The sequence below is a fragment of the Pan troglodytes genome, chromosome 12 (assembly GCF_028858775.2).
Source record: "Pan troglodytes isolate AG18354 chromosome 12, NHGRI_mPanTro3-v2.0_pri, whole genome shotgun sequence".
Classification (NCBI taxonomy): Eukaryota; Metazoa; Chordata; class Mammalia; order Primates; family Hominidae; genus Pan; species Pan troglodytes.
The window spans coordinates 113,936,123-113,953,228 of NC_072410.2; the positions used below are offsets into that span (position 1 = coordinate 113,936,123).

Below are 17,106 nucleotides of genomic sequence, written 5' to 3' on the forward strand. Positions count from 1 at the left end.
CTCCCTTCTATTCAGCTTATACCCATATATATTTTTCTATGACTTTACTTTTTTACTTTTTTTTCTTATTATCTGAATATGCTCATTTTTTTTTCTGCTTAGGCCTTTACAATAATTAAAAATGTTTAATGGGTCAGACCAAATACACTAGATGGGACTTAGAGCATTTTTATGTGTTGTCCAAAGTTATTGTTTATGTCGAATACAATCTGTTTATTTCTTTCAGTCTAGTTTTACATGGTATATATTTCTTACATTACATTTTAATATATTTCTTTGACTAGCCAGAGTTTAAGTCTTTAAAATGAAAGATTTGAATTTATCTGTGTACTGAACAGTTTTTAAATTCTTGCCTCTCTCTGTTTTATGATTTTTTTTGCTTTATGCTCTTTATGAGATATTCATAATGTAGTTATTGTACTTGCTTTGATTGACCCACGTGTAAATTCAAATATATATATACACACACACACGTATACACACTTTATTTTTGTAATTCCATTTAATGCCTCTATGGTATGTTTTATTATTCTGATTCATATCTTACCTTTAAAATGTTATCTAGGCCAGGCACAGTGTCTCACGCCTGTAATCCCAGCTCTTAGGGAGGCCAAGGCAGGTGGATCACTTGAAGCCAGGAGTTTGAGACCAGCCTGGCCAACATGCGGAAACCCCATCTCTACTAAAAATACAAAAAATTAGCCAGGCGTGGTGGTGCATGCCTGTAATCCCAGCTACTCGGGAGGTTGAGGCAGGAGAATTGCTTGAACCGGGGAGGCGGAGGTTGCAGTGAGCCAAGATCGCACCACTGCACTCCAGCCTGTGCAACAGAGCGAGACTCCATCTCAAAAAAAGAGAGAGAGGAAAAAAAAGAAAATGGAAAAGTTCTGTCATTGCAGCATTGACTTTCTTCCTGTTCTCTGCCTTTTATGCCTTAGTACATCCGTTCCTTCTCTTTATATTTCCAGTACCTTGTTTTCTATCACCCGTTAAGACATAGAAGGGAAGAGGGGGCTGATTGTGTGCCCCATTGGCAGTTTTACTGCTTGAGAGGTGGTGGCCCCTCATTGTATAAGTAAGCAAGCAGAGACTGACTTGTTAGGTAACTGAGGACGTGTAGCTGGAAAACAGTGGGTATGAACTGGTATCTGTTCTGTTCTGAGCATGCTGTTTTAAGTAATCTAATTTCATTTGACTGAAATTTATTTGCACGATCTGTCACAGGTAATTTGCCCTTTATCACTTTTTATGAAACGAAAAACTATTGCTGTTAAAGGAATTACAGATATCAGCAGACAGAGGAGAATCTTTCTTGAGATATGGGATGAGAAAGTTCAAGTGAGTTTCTTTCTAGTGATTTTGACATCATGTGATGTTTTAGAACCGTTTGCAGAGTTTATTCTGTGTGTGTATGTGCTTGAAGATTGCTCCAGGGAAAGGATTGGCCGTGTGTCTTTTCTGACCTCAGATGACCTCCCTGCTCCCCAGGGATTGTGCGCTCTGGAAAGCAGCCACGGAAGCCCATTTCCTAGGACCTGTGTGGTGTGGAGGGTCTGAGAACGTCTTTGGCCTGACTGTGTCTCTGACCCTGCAGCCTGGCATAAGCTTGCTTGCTTCACCATAAGTCCTGAAGCTATGCCTCAGCCCTGATCTCCTTGTCCTAGAACCTCCCTTCATCCCTGTCACAAGACATCTTTCCCCTGTGCTCCCACTGCGGTTGATGCCATCGGACTCTGTCCTGCCGTTTTCTTTGGCTCCAGCAGTCCCAGGCCCTCTGACTCTAGGCCAGGATGAGTGAGCAGCAGGATTTACTCAAGTGCCACCTTGTCAGGGCTTCGGACCTCCATCGGGTTCAGCTGTGGAGTGTGTTCCCCAGGCACAGGACATGGATGTGGGGGACAAGTGGCTGTGCCAGAGTGCAGAGGGACAGAATTGAGATTAAGTTCCTGAGATGCACCAATATCAGTCTCCATTTAGTAGAAAGATTCATTCACTGTTGTGTGGTAGACAGAATTCCAGTAAGGGTGATGAATCATGAAATCAGGCTGTTGGTATTGGTTCATTCATTCATTCGTCTTATTTATTACACCCCTCTCCTGTGTCCTAGGCACTGTCCTCAGCTTCTCCTCCAAGGAGTTCAGTATGGCAGGAGGCATGTGAACACATTTTAATATTGTGTGCTAAGAGCTCTGGTGGGAGAGAGTTTACAAAAATAGCTAACCCAGCTAGGAGCAAGCAGCTCAGGGCAGAGATTCCTGGGGGGCATGGTATGTGAATTAGATATGAGGACTCTTAAGTAGCTGAAGAGGTAGCAAGGGCAGACTTTACTGCAGGGTGGACAGCACAGGCAGAGGCGTGGAGGCATGAAACATGGCAGCATGAAACACAGTGGCATGAAACACGGCATGAAATGTGGCGGCATGAGACACGGTGGCATGAAACATGGCAGCATGAAACGTGACAGCATGAAACATGGTGGCATGAAACACGGCATGAAATGTGGTGGCATGAGACACAGTGGCATGAGACGGTGGCATGAAACGTGGCAGCATGAAACACGGTGGCATGAAACACGGCATGAAATGTGGCATGAGACACAGCGGCATGAGATGGCGGCATGAAACGTGGCGGCATAAAATGTGGCGGCATGAAACGTGGTGGAATGAAACACGGCGGCATGAAACACGGTGTGGAAGCACTGGCACCTTAATAAGTAGCCTGACTATAGGGGGTGGTGAGGTGTGAGTGTGTATGTGTGTATATGCTAGAGAGAGAGCGTGTGCCCAAGCATATGAGCTTGGTGGGGGTGGGGAGACACTGTTACATCTCAAGGCATGCTTTCCCAGCCATTTCCCTTTGGCCAAAATATATTGTTTGTGTAACAATCCTCTTGTCCTCTCAAATGAGAAACAAATGCATCATATGTGTTTCATGTACTAAGGGAACAGAGATACAGAGTGCCAAATTTCTCTTTTATCTAGCATTTATTTAGTATATGCAATTTAAAAATAGACACACGTGTGCCTTGCCTATAAAAAAATGTATGATCTGGCTGTGGAGACAATCCCTACATGCGTCTTGATGTGTGCCACAACCAGTACCATTTAAACCAGGCCCCAGGGTAGGTGCAATCTGTGTGCTTGGACTTCCCTCTCATAGAAATTCAGCACCGTGGTGGCAGTTGCATGCACATAGCACTGTTTGACGTGATCTTGCTTGTTTACGTCTTGGTCTGTCTCTCCCTGGCGAGTGTGAGTGATAGGAGAGCAGGAGCATGTCCTGTCTGTCTCACACGCCGCTTCATCCCCAGGGCCTAGCAGAGTGCCTGGCGCATGGTATGATCTCAGTAAATACTTCTTAAAAGAGTGAGTTTAGGATACAGCCTGGTTTTGTCCACCCTCTACCGACTCCTTTGCCTTGTTCTCCATGACTGCGCTTCCTTCCTTCCTGGAAAGTGTCTCTTTTCTGCAGGCGTGGTTCCCTGTGTTCCCTCTGTCTGGAGTGTTCCTCATCCTCCCTCTCCTCCTGACTCTCAGATTTCACCGTATTACATCCCTAGCGAGTCTTGCTGAGATGTCTCAATCTAGGACAAATGATTTGTTACACATCCTCATGTGGAATTGTGTTCCTTTCCTTCAGAGAATCTATCTCAGTTCTTAATGATAGATGTTTGAGAGTTAACCTGAGTAATGTGTTTCGTCCTCATTGACTGCAAATTCTGTGATGGCCATTATGCTGTGCCTGTTTTGTTTTCTGAATATAGTCAGTACCTAAGAGATTGTATGCTCTCAGTGAGTGTTCACTGGTGAATAGATGAGTGATGACATGACTTCCGCATCACAGCACACCTTGTCCAAGGAGCCCCCTCGAACTCCTGCTTCCCAGCCATGGCCCCTGCCTCATTTAGAACACTGGGATCCACCTCAGGGCCTGCCCCATGGGGGTCTCATGAAAGCCACTGTAGACTCCCTGTCTCCTTTTCTGTGCCCCTGGAGCAAGTCTCATCCCTGATTCTTGTACCTGCAGCAGCTCTTGCCAAACCATACTCTCTCTGTTCCCAGGGAAGAAGCAGAGGGGTGGAAATGAGGGAAGGGCCAAACATAGGGAGCCTCTCCACTTAGGCTGTGGAAGAAGGGGAAGAGGAATGTGTTTCAGGCGTACCTAATTGGAATTAGGAAGATATTTTCCCTGGCGAAGGCAGCACAATGTGGCGTGTTCTGCAATATTCAAGAGTGGAAGCCTGTTAACCTTGAGAAGTTAAGCTGAAAATTTTCTTTATAACTTGGCAAGTAATTTTCTTTCTTTCTTTTTTCTTTTCTTTTCTTTTTTTTTTTTTTTTTTTTTTTTTTTTTTTTTTTTTTTGAGACGGAGTCTCCCTCTGTAGCTCAGGCTGAGTGCAGTGGCACAATCTCGGCTCACTGCAACCTCTGTCTCCCGGGTTCCGGTTCAAGCAATTCTCCTGCCTCAGCCTCCCAAGTAGCTGCGATTACAGGCATGCGCCACTATGCCCAGCTAATTTTTGTGTTTTTAGTAGAGACGGGGTTTCACCATATTGGCCAGGCTGGTCTTGAACTCCTGATCTTTGATCTGCCTGCCTTGGCCTCCCAGAGTGCTGGGATTATAGGCAAGTAATTTTCAACAAGATCAATGACCTAAAGAAAAATGTAAAAGATGTAAGTAAATGCAATAAATTATTGCATAGATCTAATGGGTTGCCTTGCTGTGTATGGAATTATATTGTAAAAGCTGTAGGAAAGTGATTTTAAACCTCCCATCATAAGGTTCAGCTGCCCACCAATTTGAATAAACATTTATTGTGGGCCACAGTATTTCCAGGAACTCAAAGATAAAGGAGATGGGCTCCTTACCCTCTGAAATGAACAGTAGAGTTGGGAACATTACAATGTCATTCCTGCAACAAATGTTTGTTATGCTGATGCTGGGATCTAGTGATGAATAAAAAAGACAGACTCTGTCCCGTCATGAAGCTTACAGTCAAACTACCCACCACAGGCAATTACTGTTACAAAAGAAGGGTGTACCAAAGGCTGGGGGGCATCCTGGAGGGAACAGCTGTGGTGGAAAGTAGTAAAACTATGTATCAGCCACTGACTGTATTCAGTAGAATAAAAAAGTTACAAACGATTTATAGATATTTGGTGTTAAGTAGAATGATGCCAACATATACTTATTTTAAAAATTGGGAAATATATTTTCTTCAGAAGTCTACTTTATTGATGATAAAATTGAACAGCAGACAAGGACATGAAAAAAGATTGAATTTAAACTCTGATTCCCACTGGGTGGCCTTAGTGATTGATTTTTATGAGCACTGGTTGGAGTCAGATATATATGGGTTTGAATTCAAGCTCTGCTAAGTTTCCATTACCTTCAGAACCTTGGCTAAGTCACTTTACTTTTCCAGGCTTAAATTGGATTAAATCAGTAACGTAGATGAGGAGCAGGGTACCTGCATGCTTCGTATTGTGGGCACGTAGGTAAACTTTTCTTGGAATAATGGGTTCAGCTACCAAGAAGAGGTGTTCAAACTTCTAGATCAAATCTTTCAAAGGTCATTTTTACTTCTGAAGTATTTTGCTGTTTTTTTTCCTCTCTCCTGATTATGTGATGTTAAAGCTTGTTTTTAAGTATTCATACTGTCATATTTATCACCATGTCCTGCAGTTCATTTTCTTCTCCCCAGAGTGTGAACTCCTTGGCAGGGATATTTTACTCTTTTTAAAATCCTGCTGTTGAGCATACAGATGATAGGAGCTCAGTAAGTGAAGTTATCTGTTGTATTCTGTTCTATCAAATGAGTATTTGTGAGTTCTTGCCTTTGACTCTTTTTAACATTTTTTTGGCTGGATTTTGGTTCCTGGTGTAAGAGATTTCCAAACAGATGCTTCTCACTCATGCTTTTGACCTTGAATGCCACTCTTGATCGGTTGACTTGCCATAGTCTCCTGGTGTTCTCTGCTTCTCTTCCCTCTTGCTTTTCTTCCTCTTAGGCTCTCCACAGGTCAGCGGACATGGTAACTGGCAAAGTGGGGTGGAGTCGGGGCTGGAAGAGGCAGCTCGGGCTGCCATGGCCTCTATCTCAATCCACCATGACCCTGAAGAGCAGACTGTCCTGGGGTCCATGTTACCTGTCATCTGCCGGTACTCACAGCACTCCTACAGTGGCTTCCTAGATAGAAATGTCATCAGGAACTGCCTCAACTCTACTGGGAATGAATGATGATCTTGGAAGTGCCATCTAGCAGGCAGAAGGCTCAAGTCATTTGAAAATGTGTCCTCATGGAGTTAATTAGCAGTGGTTAGTGGCTTGGCAGGAACTCTTTGGGGAAAATACTAACTTCACTGAGGACAATCCCATGATCCCACAAGAGAGAATAAAATGTGGCAGCAAGGAAAGTGGACTTTAGATTGTTTTCTTGTATGTTCTCTGTGGACCATATTTACCAGCCTTTCAGGGGTTTGGAATAAAGGTACAGGCCCTCTTGGTATTGCTGTGCTAAACCAAGATAAAAGTTGAATGTCATTTGGGAAACTGTGAGTAATTCTAAAATTGATTTTTTGATATTATCTTATCCTCCTAAGAGTTAATGTTTCAGTAATTACCATGTATCAGTCACTGTGATAAGCACATGCTATTGCATCCTAGCAACAGCACTTACAGGTTTGTGTGTGATGCCTCTTTCACCAAGAAACAGAAGTTAGTAAATGGTGATCTAGGATTTGAATTAGTTGTGTCCCATTCCACCCAGGGCTTTTTGTTATTATTTCTAAGCAGTAACCATTATGATTATGACATTGTGTCATTAAAAAAAATACTCTAAATAGACTGAGGAGAGTTTGTGGAGCCAACAGGGTCTCTGAACAAAAGCAGGGGTTGTAGGTGTTGGTGATTGTTCATCAGAGCAAATATGCATATATCTCTACCCAAAAGAATGTGGTTGCCTTTTGGCATATTGTGCTTAGGATGTAAGGTTTTTAAAATATTCTCAGTTCCCTTAGGGAGTTACTTGGTAATAGGTAATAGGATGTCCAGGTCCTGTTGGATTTCTGAAAGATTTTCAGAACATAGCATTGTGCCATCAAATCCTGCACTCAGGAAAGGGTGTGATTGAGATTCCTTTGTATACTGGTAAGTTAATATAATGTCTCTTTTGGAGGTGTTACATTTGAATTAACTTTATTTCAAATTGTAAACTGAATCCCTGTTGAGGTTTCAGTCATTCTTGAGCAAGTAAGGGAAGCACTTTTTTTTTCTTGGATCGAGGGCTTTTATATGAAGTGGGGAGATTCTGTTAATTAGAGGGTTGATAAGACTAATACACGTTTTTGGTAAATAAAGGCATTACTTTGGACATTCTGAACCTATTAGAGTAAAAAGAAGTTCACATAGATTGCTCATAGAATGGGGCTCTGCCAGTTCAGGACTGTCTAAAAGGTCAGTTTGATAGTTAATGCCCCAAATTAATCAATTAAAAAACCAAAAGATGTCATTCGTGGTGGCTCATGCCTGTAACCCCAAGTGCTTTGGGAGGCTGGGGTGGGAGGACTGCTTGAGGGCAGGAGTTCAAAACCAGCCTGTGCAACATAGTGAAACCCTGCCTCTACAAAAATTGTATAACTTAGCCAGATTTGGTGATATACCTGTAGTCACAGCTACTTGAGGAGGGCAGGAGGATTGCTGAACCCAAGAGTTCAAGCCAGCAGTGAACTGTGATTGTGCCACTGTACTCCAGCCTGGGCAACAGAGCAAGACCCTGTTTCCGCCCTCTCTTCCACCCAAAAAATTTTCAGGATAACATCCAATTTGATGATATATCTGATCTTGAAAATAATTATATATTACTGAAACATAACTAGGTAGTTGTAGTAAATTAAAATAAGAATATTACTCTTTATGATAAAGTACAAGGATGCATCTTTTGCCTTTGGGTACTTCTAGAAACTAATCTTACTTTTACACCAAGATCCTAATCCTTGCCAGAACACTGAAAGAAAAATTAAGAGCCCATGCAACCATCCATTAGAATGATAAAAAAAATTATTCAGCTGTTACAATACCATGCCATTTATATAAAAATTGTGGTTCATGTTGAAGTTTTGTGAGAAAAGAAGCATGAGTGAAAGGGGTATTTTTTCAACTTTTGGTTAGTAAATGAGGAAATTGTCTTAGACAGTTGGGACTTGCTAAATTATGAACTCTACCTGTGATGTGGTGTGTTGTTATGAGTGTATAGACTTGACATGTGCACGTTCTGTAGTCACTGTGTTAGAAAGAGTATGGTTTAATAGAAAGAGCCTTTGGCCTTTGACTTTGGAATTTGAATGATGGAGTGATTTCTATGTGCCACTTTGCTGAGTGTTTTTTTTTTTTTTTCTCCTAAATACTGTATCCCATTTAACTGTTGAAACAATCCTGTGTAGGAAGTGTTACTGTCTACTTGTACAGATGGGGACACTGAGGTTCCAGAAGATTAAATCACTTCAACAAGGTCACAAAACCAGTAACTGGCAGCTCTAGAAGTCTGTGAAATTCGTTAGTCTTGTTGAGGTTTGTTAGATTGCTTTATTTAGTGAGATTCTTGTAAAGAATTTTTATTTAAGTTGGAGAAACAAAAATATTTTTACTTGCTTACCTGCTAGCATAAAAATCTTGGTTTACTTTTTCAAAGAATAGCAGGCACCATTGAGACATTGTATTGCATTGTATTGTGACTGGCTTCTTCTCTGTCTTCTTCATCAGGATGTAGTATTGGGAGTCTTTAAAAATATTTTAACCCTTAAATAAATATCTGAGTATAATAGTGATTTTATTTTCTAGAATCTCTCCCTTTATTTAAAATTGTTCAACCTTCTGTAAGTGCTTTGCTTGCAGTTGGTATTTATTAAAATACTAATAAACATAGACTTTAAAATAGTATTTTAATATCAACTGACTAAAAATATAACTTTAGAATCTTTTAGATAAATTAACTGTGTAGAGAAAAAATGACTTCCTCCTACTTGTTGCTAGCCTATTAAATAGTCCTTATTTAGAGTAGTTATGGAAAAGACAGGTAAGGGTAACAGAGGCAATAGCTAAGAACCTGAAAAACTGCCAGGCATTTTAGTGAAAGGATATTAGAACAATTGAGCGTGGCATTTATTCCTCATGGCGAAAATTGAACATTTATGGTACAGGTACAAAAACAGACACGTAGACCAGTGGATCAGAATAGAGATCTCAGAAATAATACCACACATCTACAACCATCTGATCTTCAACAGACTGACAAAAGCAAGCAACGGGGAAAGGATTCCCTATTTAATAAATGGTGCTTGAAAAACAGGCTAGCCATGTGCAAAAAAATTGAATCTGGATCCCTTCCTTACACCTTATACAAAAATTAACTGAAGATGGATTAAAGACTTAAATGTAAAACCCAAAACTATAGAAACCCTAGAAGAAAATCTAGGCAGTATCATTAAGGACATAGGCATGGGCAAAGATTTCATGACAAAAACATCAAAAGCAATTGCAACAAAAGCAAAAATTGACAAATGGGATATAATTAAACTAAAGAACTTCTGCACAGCAAAAGAAACTCATCAGAGTGAACAGTCCACCTACAGAATGGGAGTAAATTTTTGCAATCTAACCATCTGACAAAGGTGTAATATCCGGAATCTACAAGGAACTTAAACAAATTTACAAGAAAAAAACAAAGCCATCAAAAAGTGGGCAAAGGACATGAACCTCCTGAGGTTCTTGAGACCTCCCCAGAAGCCAAGCAGATGTCAGCACCATGCTTCCTGTACTGACACTTCTCAAAAGAAGACATTTATGTGACCAACAAACATATGAAAAAAAGCTCAACATCACTGATCATTAGAGAAATGCAAATCAAAACCAAAATGAGATACCATCTCACACCAGTCAGAATGGCGATTATTAAAAAGTCAGAAACAACATGCTGGTGAGGCTGTGGAGAAATAATAATGCTTTTACACTGTTAATGGGAATGTAAATTAGTCAACCATTGTGGAAGACAGTGTAGCGATTCCTCAAAGATCTAGAACCAGAAATACCATTTGACTCAGCAATCCTGTAATGCCAGAGGTTCTTGCCTTAGCCACGCCAAAGATTTGGTGTGGCGGCAGCCCACGGTGAAAGAGACACACGGATCAGACCGAGAGAAAAAAAAGCTGTAGGCTTTATTGAGCAGAGTGACAGTACAAAGCTTCCACAGCATGGAAGGGGTCCCGAGCAGGTAGCCAGTGTTAGATTTTTTTTTTTATATACTTTAAGTTTTAGGGTACATGTGCACAACGTGCAGGTTTGTTACATATGTATACCTGTGCCATGTTGGTGTGCTGTACCCATTAACTCGTCATTTAGCATTAGGTATCTCTCCTAATGCTATCCCTCCCCTCTCCCCCCACCCCACAACAGTCCCCGGTGTGTGATGTTCCCCTTCCTGTGTCCAAACCGTTGTGGAAGTCAGTGTGGCGATTCCTCAGGGATCTAGAATTAGAAATTCCATTTGACCCAGCCGTCCCATTACTGGGTATATACCCAAAGGATTATAAATCATGCTGCTATAAAGACACATGCACATGTATGTTTATTGTGGCACTATTCACAATAGCAAAGACTTGGAACCAACCCAAATGTCCAACAATGATAGACTGGATTAAGAAAATGTGGCACATATACACCATGGAATACTATGCAGCCATAAAAAAGATGAGTTCATGTCCTTTGTAGGAACATGGATGAAGCTGGAAACCATCATTCTCAGCGAACTATCGCAAGGACAAAAAACCAGGCACCGCATGTTCTCACTCATAGGTGGGAATTGAACAATGAGAACAGTGTTAGATTTTTTGATCACCGTTTAAACTCTTTAAGGTGGGAAGTACGTGCAGCAGGAAGATGTTACCAGAGTGAGAAACAAAGACAATTAACATGTCTCAGATCTTGAGGAAAACTGGAATTGTAACTTAAGTTTTATCTACTTTATAACCTTGCAGCGGCATGGCAAAGGAGACAGGATCTCACAGGATTTTACAAATTGTGTTTACAAGGAATTGGAATTGGGACATAGATAAGGTCTGCTGGTCACAGAAAAATGGGCTTTTAACATTCCTTTTAGTTTCAGGGCAGGGGAAGGGAGAGAGGGAGAGAGGACACAGGGAAGCTTACAGCAAAATTTTCGCTGTTTATAGCTTTCTTGGGGAAGAAAACACATGCACAAATTCTGACATTAGGAATATTTTAAGCATATGTGTTCAATATTATTCATCCAGGACCAAGTCCTGTTGCAGGAAATGAGTGAGTTTCACAGCGTTCTGAGCCCCTACTTGACCCAGGAAGCCCAGCTGGAACCTCCTCTCAAATAACCATTTGACCCAGCAGTCCCATTACTGGATATATACCCAAAGGAATGTAAATCATTCTGTTATAATGATACATGCATGCATATGTTTGATGCCTCCTATAAAATGTTAGGGCCAGCCAGGTGCGGTGGCTCACGCCTGTAATCCTAACACTTTGAGTGGCCAACGCAGGCAGATCACTTGAGCTCAAGAGTTGAAGACCAGCCTGGGCCACATGGCAAAATCCGGCCTTTACAAAAAATACAAAAGATTAGCTGGGCATAGTGGCGTATGCCTGCAGTCCCAGCTACTTGGGGGGTGAGGCAGGAGAATTGCTTGAGCCTAGGAGGTCGAGGCTGCAGTAAGCTGAGATCGTGCCACTGCACTTCAGCCTGGATGACAAAGTGAGACCCTTTCTCGAATGAATGAATGAATGAATGAATGAATGAACAAGTAAATAAAATATAAGAGCCATGGGTAAATCAGTGGTATTTCTTACCCCCAATGCATGTAACAGAACATACTTTAATTAGTAATAGTATTTTCTATAGCAGTAATTTTTACCTCTTTGAAGTAAAGGGTTATACCAGATTTTGGGGGACTGGAACAGTGATTCTGATATGTTATTATACTCTTTTATCCCCACTTGGCATACAAAAAAGGTACCAGCCAATTTAGAGATCTATTTTTGTGTCTGCTGACATAAGTAGAAAATTTCCCACCTCCCCACTACCTTTTCCATTTACCGCTCTTTCAGTTTGCGGGCTTATCTGGCTGTTCTGTTCTTGGTGTCTCTCTAAATTGCTGTCATTTACCATCCTCTGGATCAGTCATTTGCAAAATCTGATCCAGAGATCTCTGAGAGTCCCTGAGATCTTTTTAGGAGGGAGGTGGTATAGTCAAAACTATTTTCATAGTAGTAACACTTAGACATTATTTGCCTTTTTCACTTGCATTCTCTCAAGAGCATACGGGGTCTTTCCAGAGTCTATATGATATGTGATTTGCAGTAGAAACATTGGAGGATCTGTTGGTCTACTATTAAGTCAGACATGCAGTAGAGTTGTAAAAATACAGGACAGGACCACTCTTCTCACTAATTTTTTTTTTGTTTTGGAAATATATTTTTCATAAAAATTTTATTATAATTATTCTTGAATTAACAGATTTTTTAAAATTCTCAGTTTTAATTCGTAATATGGTATATATCAATGGCTATTATTTATGTAAGTTATGTTTCTTTGGTTTCCTCAATAATTTTTAAGGGTAAAAAGGGTCCTGAGACCAAAAAATTTAAGAACAGCTGCTCTAGAATTCATTCATGCCTCTTGGGTAGCTGGCTCTGTCGTCTTCCCCAGTCATCTGGATGGCAGACGTCCTACCAGCCTCTGTGCCAGGGGTCACCTTAGCTCTCGTTAGCGTCAGTCATGTTTCTGCACCCTCACTGTTAACTCTCTTGTCTAGTGCTGCTCTATCTGAAATCTGTAGCTCCTGGAACTGGCTGAGACCCCTCTTCTGGAGTCAGGCTTGCTTACTGATATGGTTTGGATCCGTGTCCCCTCCCAAATCTCATGTTGAAATGTAATCCCCAGTGTTGGTGGTGGGGCCTGGTGGGAGATGATTGGATCGGGGGCAGGTTCTCATGAATGGTTTAGCACCATCCCTTTGATACTGTTCTTACAGTAGTGAGTGAATTCTTGTGAGATCTGGTCATTTAAAGGTGTGTGGCACCTCCCACCGCTTTCTTACTCCTGCTCTGGCCATGTGATGTGCCTGCTCCCCCTTCGCCTTCTGCCATGATTATAAGCTTCCTGAGACCTCCCCAGAAGCCAAGCGTATGTCAATACCATGCTCCCTGTACAGGCTGCAGAACTGTGAGCCAATTAACCCTCTTTTCTTTGTAAATTACTCAGAGATATTTCTTTGTAGCAGCATGAGAAAAGCCTGATCACACAGTCTCACTCCCACAGGACCACCCACATTTGGATGTCTGCCTGACACTGATAGGTGACAGACTTGAGAGTTGAGGGCCTAGGAAGTGTGCTAGAGGTGATGCTCCTCCTCTTTCCCCTTCCCCAGTTCTCCTGGCTGTGCCTTCCTGCCCTGCCCTTCCTGGAACACCAGCTCTACCCCTCCTGCCTGTGCCCTTATCTCCCTTGCCTCATCGGCACTCCATGCACCACTGGGTACTTTCCCAGCCTCGGTTGGACACAGCTCTCTATTGTACTTGGGCTGCCCGGTGTTTGAGAGAAACGCAACTCGACGGAGCTACTGCAGTTATGATTTCTTACCTCACTTAAGTCTTCAGTTCTCTTGAAAATTGTTTTAATTGATGGGTTTCGGCTTCCATTCTATTCTTTTCAAAGATTAATCTAAATCTTAGTTACCTTATTAAATTCATTCACTTTATCTCTGTCCCCACACTTAGCAGACAATATGAATGTATAATGAAAAGTTTTAAAATGAAGGTAATTCTTGGGAGATAATCCTTAATGATATAGGGTAAAGTGTTTAAGAAGTAACAGAAAGGAAGAAAAAGAAGGCAGAGAAATGGCCATTGGAAGAAGGAGATGGGGGTTGATGGTCTGCAGGTGTCCCTGGGCAGAGAATGTTCTTGCCCTGTGTCTCGCCCTGCTCATTTCTGCTCCCACCCCAGCATACCTAACACCACACTCATCTTGGCCTCAGATCTCTTCCTTGCTTATGCTTTCTCTCTCTAAGGTGCCCAGGTAACTGGAATAAATCATCCCTTCTTCCTTCTCACCTCCACATCTAGCCATCACTAAGACCTGTCTGTGCTTTGGTTTCCTATTGAGTTGTTTTGAGGACTTGAGATTTGTAAAGTATTTAGAGCAGCCCGGGGCATGTAGTAAGCACTAAGTGGGTGGTGGTGACCCTTAGCTCTTGTTACCCCCCAACCCATGTCAAATCCACTGTTGGTCTTCAGCTCTACCCATTTCTGCTGTTTACCATCTGGTACCTGCATCTCACATTACTCTGCCAGCCAGTCCCTCTGGCCTCTGGTCTGTGCTGTGCTTTGCTGCCCAGATGATTTTTACAGTATCTGTCTGACCATGCCTCTTTTCTGCTTCAGACTCTGTTAGCTTGGCAGCTTCGCAGCACCCGTTGTGACTGCCCCTGCCTTCCTTTCCACTCTCAGTTCACAGCACTCGCTCCTCGACTGAGCCAGGCCCGGCCATAATGAACCGTTTGTAGTAGTGCACACATGCTCTACTGTTTAACACTTGGTTCCTTTGTATTTGCAGGGAGCCCCCTGCCCCCAACATGAATTCTGCCTGGTCTTTCAGAGCCTTGTTGACCTGTGACCTCTGTGGCGAGGCCTTTTCCCCCTTTTCTTAATAAATCAGCCTTGTACTCTATGTTGAGTTTTCTACCTAGAGTCGTACTTTACTTTGTACATCTTGTATACTTCACATATTGCACTGTATTACTTATACTTGTATTCAGGTGGTTTAACACTGCAAGTGGTCAGTGTGTGGTGCTGTGTGCCTGTAGTCCCAGCTATGTAGAAGGCTGAGGTAGGGGAATCGCTTGAGCCCAGGAGGTCAAGGCTTCAGTGAGCCATGATCACACCACTGTACTCCAGCCTGGGCGACAAGACAGATTGAGACTCTGTCTCAAATCAGACAAAACAAAACAAACAAACAAACAAACAAAAAACAAAAGAAACCTGTTGCTAAGACCCAGACTTCAGAGCCACACTGCCTTCTCACCCTTGCTCTCCTGCCCAGTAGCTTTGTCACATTATCCAAGTTACTTACCCTCTCTACGCTCCTCTTTTGTAAATTGGAGTAATAACACTTACTTCGTAAGATTGTAGTGAAGATTAAATGAAATACTGTATTTCATTAAATATGAGATGTCATTGATGGTAAGATGTACCGTTATTTTATGTACCACTAAAAAGGTTTACATGCCATCAATTATGAAGAGGATTCTTCATTTCAGAGATGTTAAAATGTGAAAACACACATGCATCATATTCAGTGGAGTGGCCACATGTGAATGAGCCAGTACACATTTGCCTTTGCCTCCTGTACTGGACTTCAAACTCAGGATGGGGACTGTGAGTCTTGTTCAATATTGTGTCCTCAGAACCCTGCCAGACAATTTTAGATGATTAACATGTATATTCTAACAGAACTGATAACAGACTCTGCTCACATGCTAACCGTTTTCTCCTGTCTGCAGTCAAAGAGCAGACTGGAGAGTGTACCTTTTCTTCTAGGGCCTCATTTCTAAGAGGCTATGACAGCTCATCTTTTGCTCAGCCATGGTGGTGTCTTCATCCTTTTCCCACTTTCTGGTTCAGTTGTGTTATGAACCAAAATATGGGATGTAAAGAACTGTAACCCACATAGTCTTGTTGCCCTTGCTTTTAAGTGGTTTTCAGAATTATTTGAATTACTTTTTTTCTTTTCCTACTTTCCACTTTGGTTTTTTCTCCCAAAGTCGAATAGAAGAATGATGAGTGATCTTGTGTGCAGGCAGGTTGGGAGATCTGGACAGTAGCACCCTTTATTAAAATATGGCCCCTGAGGAACAGTCAGTGATAGGTTCTAATCTTGGTGTAAAAACCAAGATCTTGGCATTGGGGTGTGAGAGGGGTGATATGAAGTCTTTTCCAAACATTTTTTTTCAAAGTCCTGGTTTTATTAGTGACTAGAATAGGCTGAAATCTGGATGTGTTTTTGTGGATGATCATCTTTCTCAGTTGCTCCACGATTCTGCCATTACATTGGTAGTTTTTCATGTTATTAAAAAGCTTTGAATGTTTTTTTATATGTACTTCTGGAGATACTAGGAGAGCTTGAATTGGGGACTGTTAATCAGGTGATATGTTGAAGGTCTTAAATCTTCATGTAAACTACAATATTATTCGTTGTATTTTGAAAGATAAAATAATCTTGCTTAATACCAACAGCCAAAAACCAATTTATTTGTGTATTTTAGCTAACTTTGAAATTTTCTTAGTGAAGAACAATTAAGTGACTTCATTACCTTACTGAGTCAGGTGTGGGAACAAAAGTTAGATTTTGTTAAAAAAAAAAAAACAGCTGAACCATAGCTGGGTGGGGGTTTGGTTCATTTTTGTCATCTATAAACAAAAGTGAGAACAGGAAAGAATCAAGTGACTTCATGTATCAGTGTCATTATTTGTGTCTGGCATAGTGAATACATCGAAGCTCCTTTCCTTTTTGTTATGAATAGGGCTTTGTAAAAGAACAAACAAAATCCCTCACGATTTTTATTTTATCTGTAACTCATTCAGATCCCTTTGTTCCAACTAAGAGAACACCTGGTCAGGAGAGACAGGGCAGATCACCAAGCAAGCCCACACTTCGTAGAACAGCAGAGTTTTTATTGAGGATCATAAGATTATGTGCAGGTCTTTAGGAAGGAAGGAAGTGGGTGTTGTGGTTACCAGACACCAGAATCTGGTGTCTCTGTATTCAAGGAAAAGCCTAGTGAGGCTATTAATCAGTGAAATGGGATCCTAGAGTAATGGTGAATTTGCCCTACAGAGGACCCCAAGTGTTCTAAAGTGAGTGGGAAGAAAAGGAGGGACCTCTGAATCTTGTGTGAAGATGGCATGGCTGTCTTGTGCTGATAAAGCAGGTGGTTTAAAAAAATTCTTCTATTCAAGTAGCAAATATAGAGACGATTTCTCATTTAAAGAACTCAAGTTTACTCTTCCTAGTGAGGGTT

The 17,106-nt window shown here is 41.5% G+C and overlaps 1 protein-coding gene across 7 annotated transcripts in view; it reads left to right on the forward strand.

The window, feature by feature from the left end:
* MBOAT2 (membrane bound O-acyltransferase domain containing 2) overlaps positions 1–17,106 on the forward strand; it is a 151,023-nt gene that overhangs the window by 62,930 nt on the left and 70,987 nt on the right. The window contains exon 3 of one of the 7 annotated variants that reach the window (XM_054678226.2): positions 1,225–1,338. The exons of the other annotated variants lie outside the window; for them this stretch is intronic. Within the exon in view, the coding sequence (XP_054534201.1) occupies positions 1,325–1,338 (14 nt within the window). The 5' untranslated portion in view covers positions 1,225–1,324. The remainder of the gene's footprint in view (positions 1–1,224; positions 1,339–17,106) is intronic. 7 annotated transcript variants of the gene reach the window in all.